Source organism: Apostichopus japonicus, chromosome 13 (assembly GCF_037975245.1).
Source record: "Apostichopus japonicus isolate 1M-3 chromosome 13, ASM3797524v1, whole genome shotgun sequence".
In the NCBI taxonomy this organism is placed as follows: Eukaryota; Metazoa; Echinodermata; class Holothuroidea; order Aspidochirotida; family Stichopodidae; genus Apostichopus; species Apostichopus japonicus.
In genome coordinates, this window is record NC_092573.1 from 11,854,962 (window position 1) to 11,877,500 (window position 22,539).

The 22,539-nt window shown below is 36.7% G+C and overlaps 1 protein-coding gene across 2 annotated transcripts in view; it reads left to right on the top strand.

The window, feature by feature from the left end:
* The first annotated feature begins 1,087 nt into the window (after positions 1-1,087).
* Positions 1,088-22,539, top strand: part of LOC139978868 (uncharacterized) — a 57,718-nt gene continuing 36,266 nt past the window's right edge. For both annotated transcript variants that reach the window (XM_071989403.1, XM_071989404.1), the window contains exons 1-21: positions 1,088-2,009; positions 2,456-2,572; positions 3,004-3,162; positions 3,481-3,625; positions 6,344-6,550; positions 8,828-9,030; positions 9,881-10,055; positions 11,005-11,124; positions 11,510-11,650; positions 13,101-13,283; positions 13,810-13,977; positions 15,094-15,204; positions 15,667-15,795; positions 16,118-16,305; positions 16,846-17,025; positions 17,300-17,440; positions 17,749-18,253; positions 18,451-18,702; positions 19,167-19,286; positions 20,026-20,249; positions 21,052-21,139. In XM_071989403.1, the coding sequence (XP_071845504.1) occupies positions 1,110-2,009; positions 2,456-2,572; positions 3,004-3,162; positions 3,481-3,625; positions 6,344-6,550; positions 8,828-9,030; positions 9,881-10,055; positions 11,005-11,124; positions 11,510-11,650; positions 13,101-13,283; positions 13,810-13,977; positions 15,094-15,204; positions 15,667-15,795; positions 16,118-16,305; positions 16,846-17,025; positions 17,300-17,440; positions 17,749-18,253; positions 18,451-18,702; positions 19,167-19,286; positions 20,026-20,249; positions 21,052-21,139 (4,456 nt within the window). In that variant the 5' untranslated portion in view covers positions 1,088-1,109. The remainder of the gene's footprint in view (positions 2,010-2,455; positions 2,573-3,003; positions 3,163-3,480; positions 3,626-6,343; positions 6,551-8,827; positions 9,031-9,880; positions 10,056-11,004; positions 11,125-11,509; positions 11,651-13,100; positions 13,284-13,809; positions 13,978-15,093; positions 15,205-15,666; positions 15,796-16,117; positions 16,306-16,845; positions 17,026-17,299; positions 17,441-17,748; positions 18,254-18,450; positions 18,703-19,166; positions 19,287-20,025; positions 20,250-21,051; positions 21,140-22,539) is intronic.

Consider the following 22,539-nt stretch of genomic DNA (forward strand, 5'->3'; position numbering starts at 1 on the left):
CTAGTACATTACAGTATCTTACAACAGATGATGATGTTACGTCTTTTGTGACTTCTCAAACAATATTCAGTTCTGATGGAATATCCATGCAAACCACTGATGTAGTATCAAAGTCAGCGACTGAACCGTCAACAATTACTATACCAGAAGAAACCAGCGATCCTATTCTCACGACTGATGGGATGGCTAGTACATTACAGTTTCTTACAGCAGATGATGAGGGTACTTCTGTTGTAACTTCTCAAACAATAGTCACTTCTGATGGAATATCCATGCAAACCACCGATGTAGTATCAAAGTCAGCGACTGAACCGTCAACAATTAATATACCAGAAGAAACCAGCGATCCTATTCTCACGACTGATGGGATGGCTAGTACATTACAGTATCTTACAACAGATGATGATGTTACGTCTTTTGTGACTTCTCAGTCAATGGAGACTAGTGACACAATAACTATTCAAACCACTGATGTAGTATCAAAGACAACCACTGAACCGTCAACAACGGCTGTAGACGAAACCAGCGATTCTAACCTCAAGACTGATGGGATGGCTAGTACATTACAGTATCTTACAACAGATGATGATGTTACGTCTTTTGTGACTTCTCAAACAATAGTCACTTCTGATGGAATATCCATGCAAACCACTGATGTAGTATCAAAGTCAGCGACTGAACCGTCAACAATTACTATACCAGAAGAAACCAGCGATCCTATTCTCACGACTGATGGGATGGCTAGTACATTACAGTTTCTTACAGCAGATGATGAGGGTACTTCTGTTGTGACTTCTCAAACAATAGTCACTTCTGATGGAATATCCATGCAAACCACCGATGTAGTATCAAAGTCAGCGACTGAACCGTCAACAATTACTGTAGTAAACGAAACCAGCGATCCTTTCCTCACGACTGATGGAACAGCTAGTACATTACAGTATCTTACAACAGATGATGATGTTACGTCTTTTGTGACTTCTCAAACAATAGTCACTTCTGATGGAATATCCATGCAAACCACTGATGTAGTATCAAAGTCAGCGACTGAACCGTCAACAACAACTATACTAGAAGACACCAGCGATCCTTTCCTCACGACTGATGGGATGGCTAGTACATTACAGTATCTTACAACAGATGATGATGTTACGTCTATTGTGACTTCTCAGTCAATGGAGACTAGTGACACAATAACTATTCAAACCACTGATGTAGTATCAAAGACAACCACTGAACCGTCAACAACGGCTGTAGACGAAACCAGCGATTCTAACCTCAAAACTGATGGGATGGCTAGTACATTACAGTATCTTACAACAGATCATGATGTTACGTCTTCTGTGACTTCTCAAACAATATTCAGTTCTGATGGAATATCCATGCAAACCACTGATGTAGTATCAAAGTCAGCGACTGAACCTTCAACAATTACTATACCAGAAGAAACCAGCGATCCTATTCTCACGACTGATGGGATGGCTAGTACATTACAGTTTCTTACAGCAGATGATGAGGTTTCTTCCATCGTGACTTCTCAGTCAGTGGTCACTTCGGATGAAACAACCATGCAAACCAATGATGTAGTATCAAAGACAACGACTGAGCAGTCAACAATTACTGGAGTTAAATCCAGCGACCCTAATTTTACGACTGATGATATGGTTCGTACATCAGAGTATCATTCAACAGATGAAGAGGTTTCCACGGTCGTTTCCACGGACAATGGTTTTTTGGACATAACGACAATAGCTCCGGTAACTCCTCGACTGACAAAGTCTTATCGGTATGGAAATGCGTTTGGAAATGTAAATTTCAAGACTTTTGATGGACGTAACTTTACCATTGATGGATCTGACCTATTCGTAGGTTGCAAGAGTCGCTTTGAAGACGTTTGTTTGAATTCAGAATTTTGTAACTTCAAACTTTTTATCCAACTGGAGAAGAAGACTGATGTAGGAATGGCAGAGATAATGAAGCTGAAGATTGAACTCAAATTCGTAAAAGAGGTAAGACAAAGATATGTTTGTTGCTTTTAATGTGAAGCATGTCAGTATGTCAGTTGCTTTAACCAATGATAAGATTTGTTTCCTTCATTTTTCACAACAATCCCATCAAGATCATTTGGCAATAGATAATACAATATCGGGTTTTTAATGATAATGTTCCGTGCCTTTAACAAAACAGTGGACCTGTATAGAGCATTTAAAGTTGATTGATCATCATAAAGGGCAAATATGTTGACGACTACAGTTTACACCAACAGTGGAAAGTAGTTTCACAGTGGAAACTTAATTCCGAAACTGGTTGATCACCTATACCTGATTCAATGTATTGCATGTTACATTTTATATTTCGCAAAATGCTAAAACAGACATGAGAATTGTGAATTACAATGCTTGGGTGGAGAAGAGTCCGGCTTTTATATGAGGTAATACGTTTTTTTCCCTTCTAGGCTCTGGTATTTGAGTTTGATACAGAAGGCAATATTATGCTGAATGAGGTAAAGAATATTTTGCCTATCATTATCCCAGAATATGAAGTGGAGGTATGGCAAACTGGAACATACATTGTAAGTACCCATTTAATTCGTTCAGAGCAACTTTTATGTGGATTGTAGCTCCCGTCATTTCATATATCACTTGTAATGCTATGGGAAAGTTTCTTCGACAAAAACTATACTCAATAAAGGATACAATAAAGGAAACATGTAATAAAACTATTTCTAGTATGTAAGTTACGTGATCAATGGAGTTGGAGACAACGACATACACCTGTCAATTCAACTATATGTTTTATATAAATATGAGCTTTATCGATGTAAAACGAAACATAATGCGAATCTTCATATCGGTGGCGAATGCATGGATGTCATAGCTTGCAATATCGAAGTAACACTTGGAACAATTAATTTCATCTGATAATTCAATATCTTTTTCATGAGATAACTTGTAAAGGTATGTTCTGTATTGTACTGTTTTTAAAAATTTATTTACTAAACAGATCCTGGAGACTAACCTTGGGTTGCAAGTGAGATGGATTACCCACCACGGGTGTCTTTCTGTGGGCCTAACATCATCGTGGAAGAACAAAGTAGATGGCCTTCTAGGAAATTTTAATGGTGAACCTGATGATGATTTTGCTGACAATACAGGCAAAATTGTGAGTAAAATAGAAAAAGAATCAATATCAACATGTATAAGTATTACTGGGAAGATATACCATATTTTCATGTGTGCGTGTATCATGGTATGTTTATGAAACGACAATGAGTTGGAAAATCTATACCACTAAGGAAACCTTCCAGCCTTAACCTGGATATTACAGTGATTATAGAAAGATTATAATTTTCATGTGAAAATGATTTCAATATGATCAGAAGGATGCGATTAAAAGACAGATTTATTTGTAATTTGTTGTTGTACTGCTGAATATGTTTATCTTAGACTTTATTATTTGACTTTCGTTTGTTATTTTCAGCAAACTTTGAACCAGTTTGTCAAGAGTTTCGTTATAAAGCAGGAAGGCACGTCAGACGGCAATTTTGCAAATGACCATACATGTCGTGACAATGCAACTATGTCTTCCGCAGTTTACAGATGTTCGATATTGACTGATAAATCTGGTGGGTTAAACTTTTAAGTTTTGTACATTAACAATGAATATGTAAAGAAAGACTGTTTGCAACCTTTTGTGTGGGACGAGGTGAAACAGGAGGGCTTTGGGTGATTGGGTAGTGTTGGCACCGTAGGAATTTAAGTGATGTAAGTATGAGTGTCGGTGACAATCCATTCTGTCTACGTTGTATCTGCAAGAATAGACACTTAGGGACTGTCCTGGGGCTTGGTTCTAGAGACCTGAGGGGTTAGTATGTTAAACCTTTGGGCAAAAAGTAATTGCGAGTAGACTCATAAACAAACAAAACAACACTAAATACAATACTTTCTGCTTCAAATTAAAACAGAACATTTTAAACACTCGTTTTGGAATAAAAGTTATAGACAACTTGACAAATCGCACCTCTAACAAAACTTGTCTATGTCAAGTTACATTGCTGTTACATTATTGCTTACATATAAATACTTCAGAGATTAGTACAGCTAATAGAACTGTTACAAAAGATAAAATCCACGGCAATGCCGGACTATTCTGCTGGACATGGGCGGCGATCCTGGGGGGAAGGGGGGATATATCCCCCCATGAAAATGGGTGGAGGGGATGTAATACACCATATCCCCCCACCAAATGCCAGGGATAAGAATATTTTCATGCCTATATTTATGCATCATCTTGAATGTACGGCTCTTTTTTAGCTTCATTTCTCGCCTACCATAAACGCAGTGCGATCTTATTAAACTAAGCGTCTTTATAAAACAAGAATAGTTGACTGTAGGCTTCATTGGCCCTATAACAACAAAATGTATTATTGCGCCCTCGGTATTGATATAGTACATATATGCACCCTAATAGTATTCATATAGGCCCTATAGTAGGCCTACACACGTACCTGTTTCCTCGAACAGCTGAGAATCTCATGTTACCAGGGTAATGCTTAATACACGTTTCACCTGGATGCCCTAGCAATCGGTACCTCTGAATGTAACTATGTGTAATTGTGTATTGCATGTGCAGGCCTATTTTCTTCATCGAATAATATAAAAAAAGAGCTGTCGAACATTCTAACGTAGCGCCTGAAACAAGATTGACAGGGGCAATTTTCCCAAAATAACACCCGAAATTAAAAAAAAAAAGATTTTGGATCCTGATTATGAGATATTTCGGACATGATATCCCTATTTTAAAGTTGGGTATATGCCGCTTGGGAACCTCGGGAAGTGCCGTTTCCGGCCATCTAGAGGGTTTGAAAATCCCAAAATTTTCTTGTACGCTTCGCGCCAACCGATGTTGGCGCTACACTTAGATAGTCAACAAGGTCATATCCCCCCCACTCGGAAGTACGGATCGCCGCCCATGCTGCTGGATAATTGTACCAACAAAGACAGCGGCAGGCAATCAAATGATCATCTTTTGTTTCAAGTTACAGTCATAATCTGTCAGACATTTGCCTTTTCTTAGTCGAAATTTGAAGAAATGTTCAAAATTTCGACAAACGAAGTCAAAATTCAAAGGATCACTGAAAACGTCAACTGTTCTACATTTGGACCTTTCGTTGCCCTTAGTTGCCTATACTTCCTTTTTTACGTAGTACCATCGGGCGTTACTTATAGTATCACTCTAGTCCAACATTTGACTTCGATACTTTAAGACTGAATACTGAACTGTCGAGGAAACATTTCGATATACAAAGATCATTATTTGGAATGAAATGCCAACAGTTTGAGATGAAAAGTCGACATTTCGATATCAAATATTTTTGCAGATTTTTTCTTGAATTTAGAGAAGGAAAAGTTAACGAATGTTTGCAACATATTACTAAACATATTACAAAAATCAAAACGTCGATCCTATTTATCGAAATGTTGACTTATTATATATAAGAAAATAATTGACAAAATAGTAGTGGCTCTGCACTGAGCAGGACTACCATCATTAAAGATGACAAAAAAGAAGAAAAAGTAGTCGAAACTTTGAGGGAAAATTTATAAATATGTCGTCCACTATATTTCCATACTCTACCAACTAATGCAAAAAGGGAGAGGTGTTGAAGAGGGAAAGTGGTGTGTGATCCGGCGAGAGTATCAGTAGGCTACTGTGGTCTGGACTCTGACTCATGTCCAAGCGAGTCCAAGATTGACAAATGTATTCTCAAAATTACCAATTAAGTTTCCTACTGCTCTACGACATAACTTTTTTTTTAGAAGAAACTAGAACTAAGTGAACGCGTCTTTAAAGAAAATAGATTTTTAAAGTGGACAGGTAAGGTAAACTAAGCATTACTGCTTCGCGTTTTAATTTTCTCTTTATACTTTCTCGGTTAGTAATATCTAGATAGCAAATGGCAGGATGATGTATACCTTATTCTTGTGCACACAATATTACTTAACGCCACAAATATTCAAATAGGAGATAACGTATTGGAGAGAATCAGTTTGGGGATGATGATAGACATTGAGACTTCCACTGTAACTTTGTCATGGACAAGACCTTTGCCGCTAGGACTTGGTATGATTTCGGCCTCAGTTTAGCTGTACTCGAATTCGGAAACGCATATACCGGACACGAAGACATCCCTGGTTGTGGCTTATTCATTTGAATATGACACAGCTTTTTTAATTGTTATATTGGAATAATGTGTGAGAATGTTCCCTTAATAATCATTTCATTTTCAAGTGTGAACATGTTAATGTTAGTAGGATACACTGTTACATTTCTCGTTTTCCAGGTCCGTTTGCTTCATGCTTAATATCTGCTGCTGGTCCTCAACGTAACAGCGAGTTATATTATGAAAAGTGCATCGCAGACTTATGTAGTGTTGATACTTATAATCAAGAGGACAACCTAGGTTGTGGGACAATATCAAGCTTCGTTAGTGAATGCAATATGGCCGGCATTGAAGTCACTGATTGGAGACAGAAGAGCGTATGTGAAGGTAATTATGTGATTTAATTCGCAGGCCTGTCGAGAAAGAGTGGCGGAGGCTTCAGCTTTTGTCCAGGGGTCAATTAGAGAGCTTTGGGAAATATGGGATAAAGGCTAATGTATGTATTTTCGTAACCTTGTACTTGCGGAACATTTAGACCTTAAAGAGGGGCTCGGTGAGATAATTGTCAGGAGGCCCGACGTAGCTCTCGACGCCACTGTTGATTGACATGGACATTACGTGATATCCTGGGTCATTTAGCCAGGGCCGAGGTTTATTTGATGGAATTGTGACATCCTTAATATAAAAGAACACCTTACTAGATTAAACAAGTTCTGGGACATGGATTCGACACGTGAAGGATGTACTGTCTACTAACTTTAAAGGATATTCCGGGGCAAGACAATTTCTTGCATTGTTATTCAACAATCGATTTCAAACACCGACTTATCCTTCTAAAATGTAGAAACTGTTAAGTTAGCGTTCTTCTCGATTTATACGTGATATTTTCGTCATTCGGAGTGACGAAACGACTGTTTGATTTGCCAATGCATGTACCACGTGATAGAGGAAGCACGTTGATGGAATTCTAACGTTATCTGGCAGTGGGCCTACATATTCCATGGAGATGTTAAGACATATGATGTGTTATGTCCCATTTCATTATTGCAAACACATGCCTACGTGCATTTCTTGCACCAACCTTCGTTTACGTTCCTCCATTATATATAGATGATTCCATATTAAACTGTAGTCGAACTGATAAGCAATCGAACCATACATTAGATAACGATGAAGGAGCATTTTAATAAAAGAACATGCAAAATGTGTCGTAAATTGATAACAAAATGTGTACCTTTACCCCTAACGCCCTTTGTAAACTAGAAATTTGGACTAGGAACTATTACAAAATCAATATTAGACATACAGAACATTACAAAGAGACGTTACATTACACCGACATGTTACTTACATCGAGACGGTAACTTGATTGAATGATGAATAGATTTGCCCTATCGTAAAAGGAATCTTTCATGTCAAACTGTTCAAAAGGTTAAACTGTGACAACAAAAGACAAATAAGATAGTTCATTGGTTTCATGTAGAGTAGTAGGGGCAACAAAATCATATATAAGGGTGTAACCATCTTCTGTTACAAACTACTTTAATTATAGCTTCTAAATTCTTTCTGATTCCCAAAATTAGTGTTAGCTCCATCTTCAGCGCAGCAGCAAAACAACAGACCTCACTGAATTTGAACAGTTCAGTAACATCTCTCAGACAGTTAATATTACACAGGCGCGAATTCGGACCCACACAACTGGTAAAAGTAATTATTTACACAACCGTGCTTGTAGACCTAATTAAAGACCCTATTTATACACTTAGTATGCATAAGACCTCCCTACTCTGGGCTTCGAAACCCCCCAGGGTCATAACCTCCCCTGCTCTGAATTCCTGAATGCGGCCTTGACACATACAGGTATCTATTATTTGTTTGATGTTGTTCTTTACAGTTAGTACGTTAAATTGTTACATATCCCAATATATTAAGAGTATCAATTGCTGTTTTCAAAACAGTATCGATTACAAAATTATATTATATCATAACATCCGACAGTAATTTGTTGGCCGATTTTTTGCGTATTAGTTATGTTAATCATGCATGCTGTAAATATTTATTTGAAATAAATGAAAGAGCTTGAGAAAATTATGCAAGTGATCCCAGTTATCCTGGTGTCGCTGGTTCGGATCTTTGTCTGGACAGATGTTTCTTCCTCGTTTTAAGTTCATTCATAAGTATCCTTTTAGTGTTTCGTTGTTCATTTACGTATATGTTAAAATATATGCCTATTGATAAGTTCATTCAGATTTGAGACCCATGCATTAAAAATATTGCAACTTTTATATTGAGGACATAAATGAAAAGGTCACTCCTGTCAATTTCAACTATTTGATTTTCATTTCTGTTGATAATCTCTATGACCTTACAAGAGGGAATATTTCCCAAAGTTAGACATGAGATTCGATGTATTTGCCTGATGACGTAACAACTTATTGTTTATTATAGCAATATTTATCTAGCACGTCAATTTAGTTATATTAGTCTCTATAACCTAACTATTTAACTGTTTTAGATTGAAAATGTTTCAATCTATTTGAAAGTTTGAATGAATTCGACATTTTTTTTTACACTAAGAATTTAATGTTATTAATGTAGTGAAAATATATACAATTATCAAAATAAAGATCTTACATTTTTATTATTATTATAATCATTCACTAGAACTCCGCTGCCCGTCTAACTCAACTTATAAGGTCAGTGCAGAAGTTATTTGTTCCAACACATGTGCGTCAACTGCAGTTACTAATTGTGCATCTGGAGAACGAGCTGAGGGTTGCTTCTGTGATAATGGATATACTCGTGAAGGCAATGCTTGTGTTGCTTCATCTCAATGTGGATGCTTTTACAAAGGGAACTATCAGAAGGTGGGTAGATGCACTAAACGATTCCTACAAATCATTGCTCTACGTTTCATTTTGTTCACCCAGTTGGGTCTATTTTCCATATACTGTGCTTTCCTCTTTCAAAGCACTCATATTGACAGTTTGAGTAGTATGAGCAGTATGAGCATATCATGTTGCCATCGGAAAAGGGTTATGAACTGTTTGTACTGTCAGTGCGAGTGGTTTGAAGCATGATTTTGGAGGAAGGTTTAGAATGGTGTTAGCATTGAATTGTTTGTTTTATGATTCACTGAATAATCATTTCTCATGAATCCTCGTTGTGTGCACATTTTATGTAACCTTAACATAATTGGGAACAGCTACAGCTATCTGAGAACGCTATTGTTGATATCGAGGTAGCTGCACAATAACGGACATAACAGGTGTGACCTTGTGCTACCCTTAAGTGGGTGTGCCTAAGGAAGAAAACAAAACCGTTGTCAAAAACGTAATGATGAGGGCAAAGGTTGAGACTGGGAATAACTTGTTTTCAAGATGGAGAAACGGGTGCAACGGGAAGGTCTGTTTTTTGTTGTAACCTTACGCAAGAACCTAAGTAATACTTACCCTAATAGTGGAGAAGACGGAAAGGTAACAAAGACGAAGGAAGGGTGTGTGTGTGTGTTCCTGACACTCGGGTAGAGGTTCCAAGCACGCCAAGAGAAAGATGGCGCTTGGCACATTTATATGAATTGATTGAATAAAACAGCCAAGATTGATTATACTCCCATTTAACGCATTCGTTTGTCCCCGGTCTGAGGGTCTTTCTTAATCGCGGAATCTTTATAATATAAAACTTGTTTATTATATCAAACTTAAATTTCACCTGTAGCTAGGGGCAAACTTTACTACGAGAACCTGTGATGAACGGTGCGTATGTTCCAGTAACCATACTCCATCATGCGGCAATATCAGCTGCCATAATAAAGCATTCTGTGGTTTAGTCGGTGGCAAACATGACTGCCACTGTGAAGACGGATATATCGGTGATGGTACCAGCTGTAGAAGTAAGCTCATTTATTTGCTTAGATTGTTTTAGATTAATACAAAACCATAATGGCAGGAAATTTGATCTTTTCTAGTTATTTTGCAACTGAAAAATCTGTTTTAGCATTGCTTTGTCTGGTAAACTTAATATATTAAGCTGGATTAAGCGTCGACACAACTTTTCCAAACAGGGTATGGTTGCAATACATTTTGCATTTATATATATTTTTTAAGGTTTGATCTATTAAATAAAGTAGGAAAACAAAATAAGCACACATAGGGAAACAAATGTGGCGACAGCTAATCTTTTAAAGTTTACAGGGACTCTTTATATTGTGTTCTTGACAGATAAAAATAGAGAGCGAAAGTACTGAATACATAACTACCTAAGTAAATATTTGAAGTTTATAAAATGGTTCGTCTTGTTGTGAATAAATCTTCACATAAAAGTTGTTCATAAGTTAAATTTAGAATTGGCATACCAACTTTACCAATATTAAGTTTATTCGTTTGGTAGATCACCTTTACTAAAAATTTCCAAAACAAGAAGAAGAATTTACAAACAAGGAGGCAAATAAATGATTTGTCCTTTGTTTTGAAAAATAAAGGAATTCTGTTTGCATATTTTTAAAATATCTTTGAAAGAATAGAAAACAACGAAGGAAAGACGAAAGTTGAAAACTTTACTAATACACAATTTAGTAACCAAGAAATCTGAGAGGAGTCATTCTCTCTTCGAACCCTGATAGATTGTTGTAATATATGGCATTATCAAAGATAACATCATGCATGCCATTTTAAAGTTTCCTTTCGAAAGGGAATGGATGACAACAGAAGGAACTATAGTCTTGCCAAGAAATATTGGGATTATATATTATTCATTTATTCGCTGGTCTAGTAATTGCTTGTGATTAAAGAGGTGAATTTAACAACATATATTTTATTTTATTTTCCATCTTGTGTTTCAAGGAGCCTGTCACAATTTTGAATGTTCTTCGCCAAACTATGGCTGCGTTACGCAGAGTCAAGTTTGTAACTTCAACTGTGATTGTGATGGTTGCGAGGATGAGGCAGAGGACATGTGTTGCAGTAAGTGACGCAATTGGTGAATTTATAACAAATCTAAACCTTGGAATATATTGTACAATACAGAGTTCGGGTATTTTGTGCTGTATATGTCGATTTCCGTCGTTTTAAATAAAATTCTAGTCTTAAAGCAATCATTGAGTTTTTAATATTTATTTATCGCACTAAGTTCCCTCACTGGAACTTTGTGACACTTACAAACGGTTTGTAAGAAATATTATTAAATTATGATTCCTGTTATTATCACATAATGTTCATTTAGTACGGTCGCTTTGTTTGGTGATTTGTAAAGAAAGGGAAAGCGGAAAGAACGTGACAATTTGATTTCATTTATTACTTTCTAAGTTTCTCACCTCGACTAATATTTATCATTGCCCTTTTCATACAGATGTAGAGAAAAGTTCGAAACATTGCAGCAAGGCCGGTCACACGCGATGTAATTCCGGTAGATATATCGAAAATTCACTTTTCTGTAATGGAAAGGATGACTGCGAAGATGGGTCCGACGAAGATGACAAACTCTGCAGTGGTAGGAGATCAATTTATTCCTTTATAAAAGAAAAATGTAATGAAGGGTTTAGACAAACTCATGGCGACATTAGAATTGAGACACCTTTCAAACATCATTTTGATCTAAGATATGTGTTCTTTTTTATCGAAAGTACAACAAACGGATACCACCCGACGAATCCATTGGTAATACATGTCATATAATAATATTCTACCGTTACTTGCAACACGTGTACCTCCAGTGATAGCAAGTCCCTACCAATTGATATGAAAATCTCGTAAAATATATTAGTGTACGTACGCATTTGTTTACGACTTAATGTTGCCCATTTGGTTGTCTACTTGTTTGTTCGCCTGTGCCTCGTCATAAAGATCACATTAAAAAAAAGTAACAACTTGCTAGGTGAGGAATTTGAATACAACACGCCTGAACGAATAGTATCTCTAGCTTCAACATGTGATTGGTTATTTATACCACGTATTACTTATAGTGATAGCTGGAGTGTTTCACCCCATTCGACCAATGAAAAACGCATCGATTGCATTCAATCACTGAAGCCTGGTTCTAGCTGTACTCTCATGCATGATTCTTAAATTGACGGACGTGCACCTTGTAATACGGATAAACTTTATTTTACCTATTTTATTGTAATGAGCTGTATTTATTGAAAGATGTAGAGACTTATGCAAATGAACGTTGACTTTGAATTACTAATTCGTTTCTTTGTAATTTAGACGGACGGGTATTATTTGTAGGTTTCTTGACCTATACTGTACATGGCAACTTCTCTTTATCTCTAAAATCAAAAGAAGAGATTGTTACGAATATTATATATTTGGGATTGAGCAGTGGCGTAGCCACAGATGAAGACAGAGGCAGAAAGGTGGAGAGGGGGGTGGAGTGGAATTGTCCTCCACAGTATTGGGGGGGGGGGGCAAAAGGGGAACAGCAAGGGAAAATACAAACTAACAATAATAGGCATGATATATGATACTCGATAGGCGATACTTGTTTTTATAGCACTGTGTGATCTTCTCCTCAAATGTTTTTGATCATTGGACATACTAAGCGTAGAACAAGTTTTCTCGGAACGAGTTGATTCAGTGAGTAAAATATTTAGTAAAAGTTCCGTCCATAATTGTATGGACCTTTCTTCTAAATTGCTCACAATGTTTAACAGATGCATGTAAAGGCGTTTGTACACTGGTAAGGTTTGAAGTTGTGTATTACACATATATAGATAAAATGATAGAAATATAGCACCTTTTGTCATTTATCTATTTATACATTTACATATACATATATATAAGTCGGTGTCATCCTTGATGATAACCTAGATGGAATGCCAAATGAGATTGATTTCCCTTTACTTCCAAACCCTTGGGAAATATCAAACCTAAATAAAATTTACAAATTGACAACATTGTTTCTTTTTATTGTTGTTTCCAATTGTTGCTTTAATTTTCAGATCACTGCGATAGTTTTTCCTTGAAGGATTACAACGTGACACTCAGTTACAGTCCAAAGAAAGCTCGTCACGCTCCAAATTCAACGATCACGTTCTCATGTTTAGCTAATTATGTCATTAACGGTAATACCGAACTGAAATGCCGAAAGGGTGAATGGACTGGAGCTGTTCCAGATTGTTTTGGTAAGTTTAATCTGTTTATTCTAATGTTTGGATAAGAGAAAGATACACATGTAGTAGTCCTTATCAAAGACTAGAAGTAGGGAATAGGTGATGACATATAATATTTAGAAAAACATATTTCAGGTATGCCTTTGAGTCAAAATGTCACGTCCAAACGAGAAATTTTGTAAAACATTTCCGCGAGGTATCAACCAAACATGCTATTTGATAAACTTCGTTGAATGGTTCATTGTTTTTTTTTTAGCAATAAAGCACCCATAGGATCATTGTTAAGAAATTTTGTACATTTGTTGACATCATAAACCCTGATATTTTGATTCGATGAAGCCTATTAATATATTTACATTAAGCTTAAGTCAGTAGGAACATACATAAAGATATTTCAGTATTTCTTCTGATTGAAATCATACTTAATTTATAATCTATTTATCGTTAAATAATATTTTTCATTAATTCTGTCATTTCTGGGTCTGTGTCGACACGAATACATATAAGGGTTGTACTACATCATTCCTACCTATTGCAGCACCTTGTGGATCGATAAATGTTGTCCATGGACGGCCTAGTAACTCAGAGAACAAACACGGAACACTTGTTGTTGCCATTTGTGATGCTGGTTACGAATCTGATGATAACAGCAAATCTGTCACGTGTGAAAATGGTGAATGGCTGGATGACTTAGCCACATGTGCGGGTGAGCACTGGGTCTATATGTTTAAACAAAAGTAAACTTAGAGAATGATAAAACTAGTTATAAAAGTAAAAGAGATGCATGATTATAATAGAATATTTCATTGATAGCATACTTAATGAAAGTATTAATAACAATAGAAAACATACCAACAAACTGTTATGTATGTAATAATAAATGTAAAACAAACGTAATGATGATAATGTTATCAATGGGAGCATACCAATAATGGATAACTGTTTTTGATATTATGAACATAACAAACATAACAAAAGAAGGATAAACGATAGCATAATGATGACTAAGATTATGACGATACGGTAAAGAATTGTAATATGAAATAAGATGTTGTAAAATAAATGATAACATAAACTAAACGATGATATTATGACACTCGATATCATTAACACATATAACAATATTATTGGTATATAATAACATATGATAATTTCGGTCATAATATATAAGAATAATAATAATTACATAACTGATAATAAACATAACTTGTAAAGATATGTATGTATACGTGTATGCGCACGTATGTTTGTAACGAACGATACAAATAATGAAAGATATATAATGAGCGATAACTTAATAATAGATAATCATGTTACAACAGAAAATATAAATGTACATGAAAATATAATTACAACGCATAAAAATATAACATTTATTCCATCATCAAGCAGAGGATGATATGAGACTTTCAATATTTAATTCCCATTAATTTGGACATAATGATTTTACAACACTCATAGGGTAATCTATGCTCACGGCTAATTTGGGCCAATGCCTATCATATATTTGAGAGAATACTATATCCCCAAAACTTACGTCACGTCACTAGTTACGTCATGAAAAGTTCAATATATAGATTGCCAACACATAATTGATAAATTAGACAATCAGTAAGAAACACCAGGCTTTCCATGTACTACGTGACTTATGCATACATTTTATCTTATGAATATTTCAAATAATTATCCAAGGAGTAAACTAAGATATGCAGCTTCCATCTTCTTGAATGTTCTTTCGTTTTCTTGAATCTTGATATGATGTTTAGCTAATATAATAAGACTTACGTATCTTTACTTCCACAATATAACCGTTTTGCCATAGATGTTAATGAATGTGTATCCAACCCTTGTGAAAATGGCGTGTGCGAGAATCTTGAAAATAGGTACGAATGTTCATGCTCTGCTGGTTGGACAGGCCGCCTATGTACCGATGGTAAGTCATATTTAGTTATTATTTTTGAGCCATTCACACCTAACTGTAACGGGCAACCGAAATTAAAGTATTCATATTCGTTAACTAAGGACCGAAATTGATCGTGTAAGATCTTTGTTGATCTTTCAATGATTCTAATCCATCATCTGATAATTCAACATAAGTCATGGGTGGTGGGATGGGAGGGGGGGGGGGGAGTAATTAGCATATTAATATTTTCTGCGTTGCAGAGAAAGCTATTTATGTATATGGGGGATGGGTGGGAACATCAATTTAAATCGAGTCCATCAAACAATGCGTTATGATTTTTTTTATGTATTTCAAAAGCAAATAGAGGGAACCGTTTGTTTTCTTACCATAAACAACAATCCAGGGTTGTCTTTCAAGTAAGTGACCGTAATGTCAACTTGCTGGATCCTTATCTGTGTTGTCGTTTACTTTACATATATTCTGCTTATCTAGATATCGACGAGTGTGAATTACAAACTGACCTATGTAGAGAGCAAGAGATATGTGAAAACACGGACGGTAGCTACAATTGCGGCTGTGCAGATGGTTACATACTCAGCGATACATGTGGAAAATGTGTTGGTAGGTGTATTTGATATAATTTAATGGTTTCATACCTTACAGCGATGACGAATGTAGAGCATTTAGTACCCTCAGTAGTTGAACAGATTGTCAGATACTGAAGCAAACTCTGGTTATGTAGGGAGGGGACTTGAAGTAACGGTCAAGGTAGCAGGAATGGGTGCGAGAAATAACAAGTATGCGTCATAACTCTCTGAACACGTAGCAAAGAGAGCATATTTGTTAGAATCGACAATAGTTTTGATATTTTTGCCCAAATGAAGGTGATGCAGTTATGGATCAGGTGGTTCATTTATATTCAATTTACACTTTTCCTTTGCAGAAGAAATATTACTGCCGTTTGGCACAAGCCAACGAGACCTTCGTTTAACGTATTTTAGAACATGGACAGGTTACAGATATTTTTGGCCGGAAGGGTATTCTTACGCAACAGCGGATAACTTCGTAAGTCAAACTATCTCGATACCAACTGGCTTTCCTCTCGGAGACAATTTCTACTACAGTCTCTACGTAAGTACTTTCAGTTGTAGTTAACGTCCTCTTTAAAGAAAATGAAATACGCTAGCAACTATGATTACAAGGAGGCTTTTGCAGATTCTTGCACTCGAGCGAGTATCTGCGCTAGCGCACGCTTTGTATGCGTGCGAGTGTATGTATTGATTTGTAGGAATCGATGTTAGGTTAGTGTGGGAGCCTGAGACTATCATACAGCTCGTTAATAAAGATACCAAAATGAGGGCATATTTTTTAACATGACTGGCTTTTAAACCTGTGAGCCACGTATACAAACAACAACGTAAGAACCATGTCAAATTTAATGACTTCCAATTCCATAACTTTAGTTTTCCTTTTTTTTTAAACAACTCTAAACTACACTACTTCAATTCTGTCTTAATGGTTTGTACTTGAAGCCCAATAATCAGTAGCAGACGGTTACATAACATACCGTTACTAAAAGCTTCTTTCAAACTTAGTTAACTCAAGGAAGAAGAAAACAAAACATACATGATTGAACCTTTTCGAATATTATCTTTTCCAAATTACTTTCAGATTGTAGAGAATGGTCTCATAATTTTTTTAAGAGACACGTCCTGGTATTATTCCTGGTATTACTGGTATAGATCATCATATCCATATCCACATTCTTGGTTCCTTGACTATCTACCTGCTGTGGCTCCTTTCTGGGCAGATGCTGAAATAGCTTTGGGCTATAGCAATGTCTATTACCAGGTATTTTTTACTTATAAGTTCAGTTAATAATAAAATTAAGCAATATCACAATTTGCTTTCCATCGATTTAAAATTAATGCTAAAGATATTAATCAAAGTAGCTGATTATCATAATTAAATACTGTTTTAAATTTATATTGTTAACTGTTAAACAACTGACACGATGCATTTTGTTTGTGCATGCAAGATGGCTGATGATTCTTCATGACTTTATCGCCGTTTTGCTTAAGTGTACGCTTACCATTAAACGAGATTCATTTTAATTTCTCCGAAGGTGTACGAAAGAAGTTCAGACGAAACCTTCATAGATAGCGTTACCGATAAAATTAGGACACCAAAGAAGCCTCCGACTTTCAGAGCAACGTGGATGTTGGTTGTAACTTGGGAGAAACTTATCCGGCCAGGAGGAGTTGAAGTAAGTTGAAGGAAGAATTATCAAAGGAGATGTATTGCACTTGTTCATCCGTAAATATTCGTCTTTAAATAATGAATAAAGAAATGAGAAATGGGTAATTTTGGTGCCTTACGATTTTGCCGCAATGGACAATTTGGGCTATTTGTTGGACCCCAAAACGTATAATAACTATCATATCTTCTTCATTCCACAATATCCTTATGTTAGGATTGTTTGGTCTCATTTGATATCAATCTACAATTAAGTGAAGAAAACTAAGTTTTTTTTGCATATACTAACGCTAAATTACGTCATGATCTTCATTACAGGCTAATACTTTCCAGGCAGTGTTACTGACAGACGGTAGATACAGCTTTGCCCTCTTTAATTACCAAGAGTGTGAAATGAATTGGAACGTTCAGGCATTGTCATATCCGAATGTAATCATTGGCCACAACTCTAGAGGATCGAACGGCTATGCAAGTACTCAGATACAGAATAGTTTGCCTTTCTCCTCGACGTTGGACAAATTTCGACCTGATTTACTGACTGGCAATACAGGTTTGAAAGGAAAATGGGAATTCAGGTTAGAGGATAATACAGAAACCACTGTCAATTCAAAACAGTTTTGTTTGGATTGGTATTATCAAGAGCCTTCACCATATCAATGGACCTTTCGGTTTGATCCTTGCCCTCCTTCATATTGGCAGGCACGTAGAGACTGGAGATACATTCGAACATCACGGATGTATGATGTAAAATACAGATATCAAGTGCCTGACCATTTGACTTCTCAAATTGGGGATGACTTCTATGAAGATATATCCAGAGAATGTAAGTCGCTTTTCTACCTCACAAGGAAACTTGAAAATAGTTCACGAACTAATGACATCTTGTCAAAACCAAACCATTTATTTATTCACGAAATGTTTAAACCATGATTAAATATGTTTTGCATTTTGATAATTAAACATCCTGACAATTCTTCAAGGTAAATTGTTAACTCTTAAACGATTTTGTTTTCTCGTCAGATGGTGAAATTTGTTATCAGCCAGCTCTGTCTCGTCCATGGTGGTGGTCGTGGGGTGGGTCGTGGTGGTGGGGATGGAACTCTTGGGACTGGTGGAGCTGGAGCCCTGCCAAGGGCAACATTTGTTGTTACAACACTTACACCCAATCCCTTAATTACGGGTACCGGTCATTGTTTCAAAGCAGCCTTGCAGAACGTTATCAATATAACAACGGATGGCGATTTGACAAATACAGATATGAAAAGTGGTTTGGTAAGTTTAAGCTTCCCTATTACATTTCTATAATTTTTTTAAAGTTAGAAGTTTTTATGGTTGTGTCGTTTACCTTTGGCAAGAACTGAGACAACTTCTCGTTCAAGGGCATCGTCCTTGTCCGTTATTCAATGAACTTCATAGCGAGAATATACTTTTCTACCTTTACGTGAATACGCGGAGGTTTTAATTGAATTGTATATTGCTTTAATGTTGAGCATTGTTCGCGGGGTCTGATCCGTAATCTAAACGCAGCCAAAATGTCTCATATCTGAGCAATACATCTGATATACATTTGATTCTCCAAATGAGCTACCCAAAGGACAATCAGATATATGGTTATAAAAGTTGTTATGTCCCTTTTTAATTAATTTTCTTTTACATCATTGAAAAGTATTTGGATCAATTGCAAAAGCTACTCTTGGAAGAATCAATTTAAAATTTTCACGGGTTGCCTTTTTCAGAGAAAGATTTTCTACCTCGGTATCATTGCTGTTACAAGTCCAGGGACTGGTACTTCTGCAATCTGTATCGGAATCGTAGGCCCACTGCTTCAACCTTTTGGTACAGGCCTCCAGGATGGGGTGAGGAAGTTTTAAGGCAATGTGTTTTATGTCATCATTACTTGTCTTAGTTCAGAGGATTTTGGAGTATTGGTACTGTTCCTTTTGGGCACTTTCTGATGATCTCCAAAAATTCTATTATTCGAGAAAGCTTTTTTGATATGGTTCTTGCACTGGTAATTTGAACTAACTTTGTATATTGAATTTGGGTCAAGGAGAAGGACATTTACATCACTCCCCACTTACCCGTCTCCTTTACATATGCACTCCTATCTACCCTAGCCTAAGACATGATGAGCCAAAGCTCATGTTTATACTTATGCTGTTATTGCTTGAAATTTCCTTTAAGTTGAGGGTAGGCGGTGTAGTAGTACATCTAATTATTCTCAGCTTACAGAACAGATTGATAAACCAAAAGGAGTCCAATTGCTCAATTAATGAAAAATAGGATCACTGTGCTGCCTTTCCCATTAATCATCTTGCGAACTAAAGGAAAGATCTTCATTTCAACTAAAAGATAACGATAGTGTACAAAACAAAGTTAAAGAGACTACATGCTCCTACATTCTTCTACAGTCTCTTACAGTCTCCCACAGTCTCCTACAGTGTCCTACAGTCTCCCGCAGTCCCCACATTATTCCGCAGTTTACTGCAGTCTCCTACTGTATCATACAGTCTCCTAAAGTATCCTACAGTCTCTTATTTTTATGTCAGGGATTGCATGTAACATTTATACCTTTCTATTTCGTACACTATCTAGGATGGTTCTTTGGTGATCCTCACATGAGAACCTTGGATGGATATGACTATACTTTCAATGGCTTGGGAGAGTATGTCCTTGTTTCAATTGAAGCAGAAGATACAAAGAAAGACTTTTTCGTGCTTCAAGGAAGAACAGAAAGGGCAATCAACAGAAAGACCAATCAGACAACCCAGGCTACGGTATTCAATGCATTTGCTGCGGTGTTTGTCAATGCTACTAAAGTAAGTTAAGTCACGGAGCCAAATGGGTTGCAACAAAACCATTAAACCGAATGAGTAGGCAAGTTATCTGTTTCTGTCTAGATTGAACCCTGGCCTACCCTCCACCAAATTGAAAGGGCTCGAGCGTCACAGCTTAGAAGACTCATTTACCCCATAGTTCTGTAAATCAATACAAACTTAGTATTGAAAATTTAATTATTACTTTCTTTTATCTAGCAGATTGAATTACAAGTAATTCAGTTCCGACATCTTGTTTATTTATGGCACAATACTTCACTTCTCATCATCACCCTGACTGAATAATAGACAACTTTCCCTAGAAAAAAAAGTGTCTATTCTACCAAACCATCTATTATCCCCCGTAGGACCTCTTGCGAGGTCGAACAGGGGTAAACTTCTCTTTGTTGTTGACAAGTAATTCTTTAGTCATCACAGAAGTGCTTTCGATCCCCTTCCCCATGCACCAGCGTTAAAATCATGACCTTCCGTTTGTAACGGGTGTCATCAGTTGAACCGAGGAACTTCAAACATCAAGTTACATCAAGTAATTTTTCAGCAATTAAAAATGTACTTTCGACGTAGTCAACCCTCCCCCATACCCAACTCAGTTTCGCCATTTAACCAATGCATCATTACACTCTTCACAACACAAAAAGGAACAGGATTCAGTCCCTGGTTGGTTTGCGATTCTGTTATTTTAAAAAACTTTGCCAGGATAGTCATTATTCTTTGCTATGATTTGGTTTAATCGTACTGGTGTTTAAGATGAAGCGTTACGTGTAAGATCTTTCATTTTGTGTAGGTCCAAATTGGTCTCGATGAAAAGGATGAAGAGTTTGAGATCTACTTAGATGATGAATGGTTTAATGCCACCAGACTGAAAGAAGAAGGTATTTTGAATCATATTAGTCATGTAGAATATCAGTCATGTAGAATATCAACGGTATGGCTGGTGTAACCCTCCCACTCTCCCTGTCCCACTCCTTCATCTTCACCCAAACTTTCAGTTTAACGTTTAATTATTAGTACAATTACAGACCTAATTGATAGCTTCCCTTACACGTGGAATCCTGCCTCAAATAGTTCAAGGAATACAGTCACTCTTCTTACGTTGGAATGCGAGAGGTCTCGATAATTAATTTTAACGAGACACAAGCCTGGGTTCGTTTCCGTAAGGAACACAGACGAGTTGACGAGTCTAGAGATTTTAAATGAGAACGTAAACTATATTGAACAATGGATTTTGAACTAACAACAACAAGTGGTAATTACAAATATATGTCAAATTACTCACAAACTTAACAAGATAGGATACACTTTAAAACACGCTGGTCTCTTCCAACGGCGATATCCCTCAGCGGCCACGACCTTGATGACGACGATTCTCGGTCCGTTGTACCGCGAAATTCACTGGTCCTCGACGAAGTTTCTCGCGATCCCAGAAACAGCAGTCACCTTCTTTCCGGCGATGCTCCAAAACAGAAGACGGACTTCCAGCCACAATAGAGTGAAGCACAAGTCGAACTTCTCGCCGACTAAATATTACCAGAGTCAGTCCAAAATCAGCTTTATAGCCACCAACTCCTGGCGTAACGAACTTCCTCAACGGAGACAGAAATTCTTCACCTTCTCCGCAATAACGACTGAAAACTGTAGTATCACAGTAAAGTCCTCTTCAAACTTCTGAATGGAAGTGTAGAATCAATCTTGGTATCGATATCTCAATCCTTCAGAAAGTATTGGTAGTTGAGCACTGACGATATATAGTAGAATGGTATAATATGTGTCGTCGCTTGTATTCGTTCAGAAGCTTAGAAACTCTCCGATCTGGGCGGGTTTTTATACGATTCGCCATGTCAAGAATCATCTAGATCTTTCTCGATACACCTGACCCAGTTTCTCTATTCTTGGAAGTCCTTTGCATATCTCGCGTACGTTCCAGAGAATCCACGAAAATGTGTACAGCTTACACGCGATCTCACGTAAACCGACGTTAACCCGAGACCAGCGCGTCATCATAAGGAATATACCAGAACAATCGTGTATTATAACATTTTGACACGGTAACCCGACCTAATTTCTCAAATACTGATTTATCACGTAGGCAATTTTAAAGACTTTCTATATAATAACATTAGGTTCCTCACTAGCAGTAACTAGCGTTAGGCTACAATGGGCCCTCGTAACACTCTTTATAAAAGCCTGGCTCCTGCTAATTTTTATTATTTTCAATCATCTAAAAAGGCAGACATATACGCCATACCGTTGAGACGAAATTCTGTATACTGCA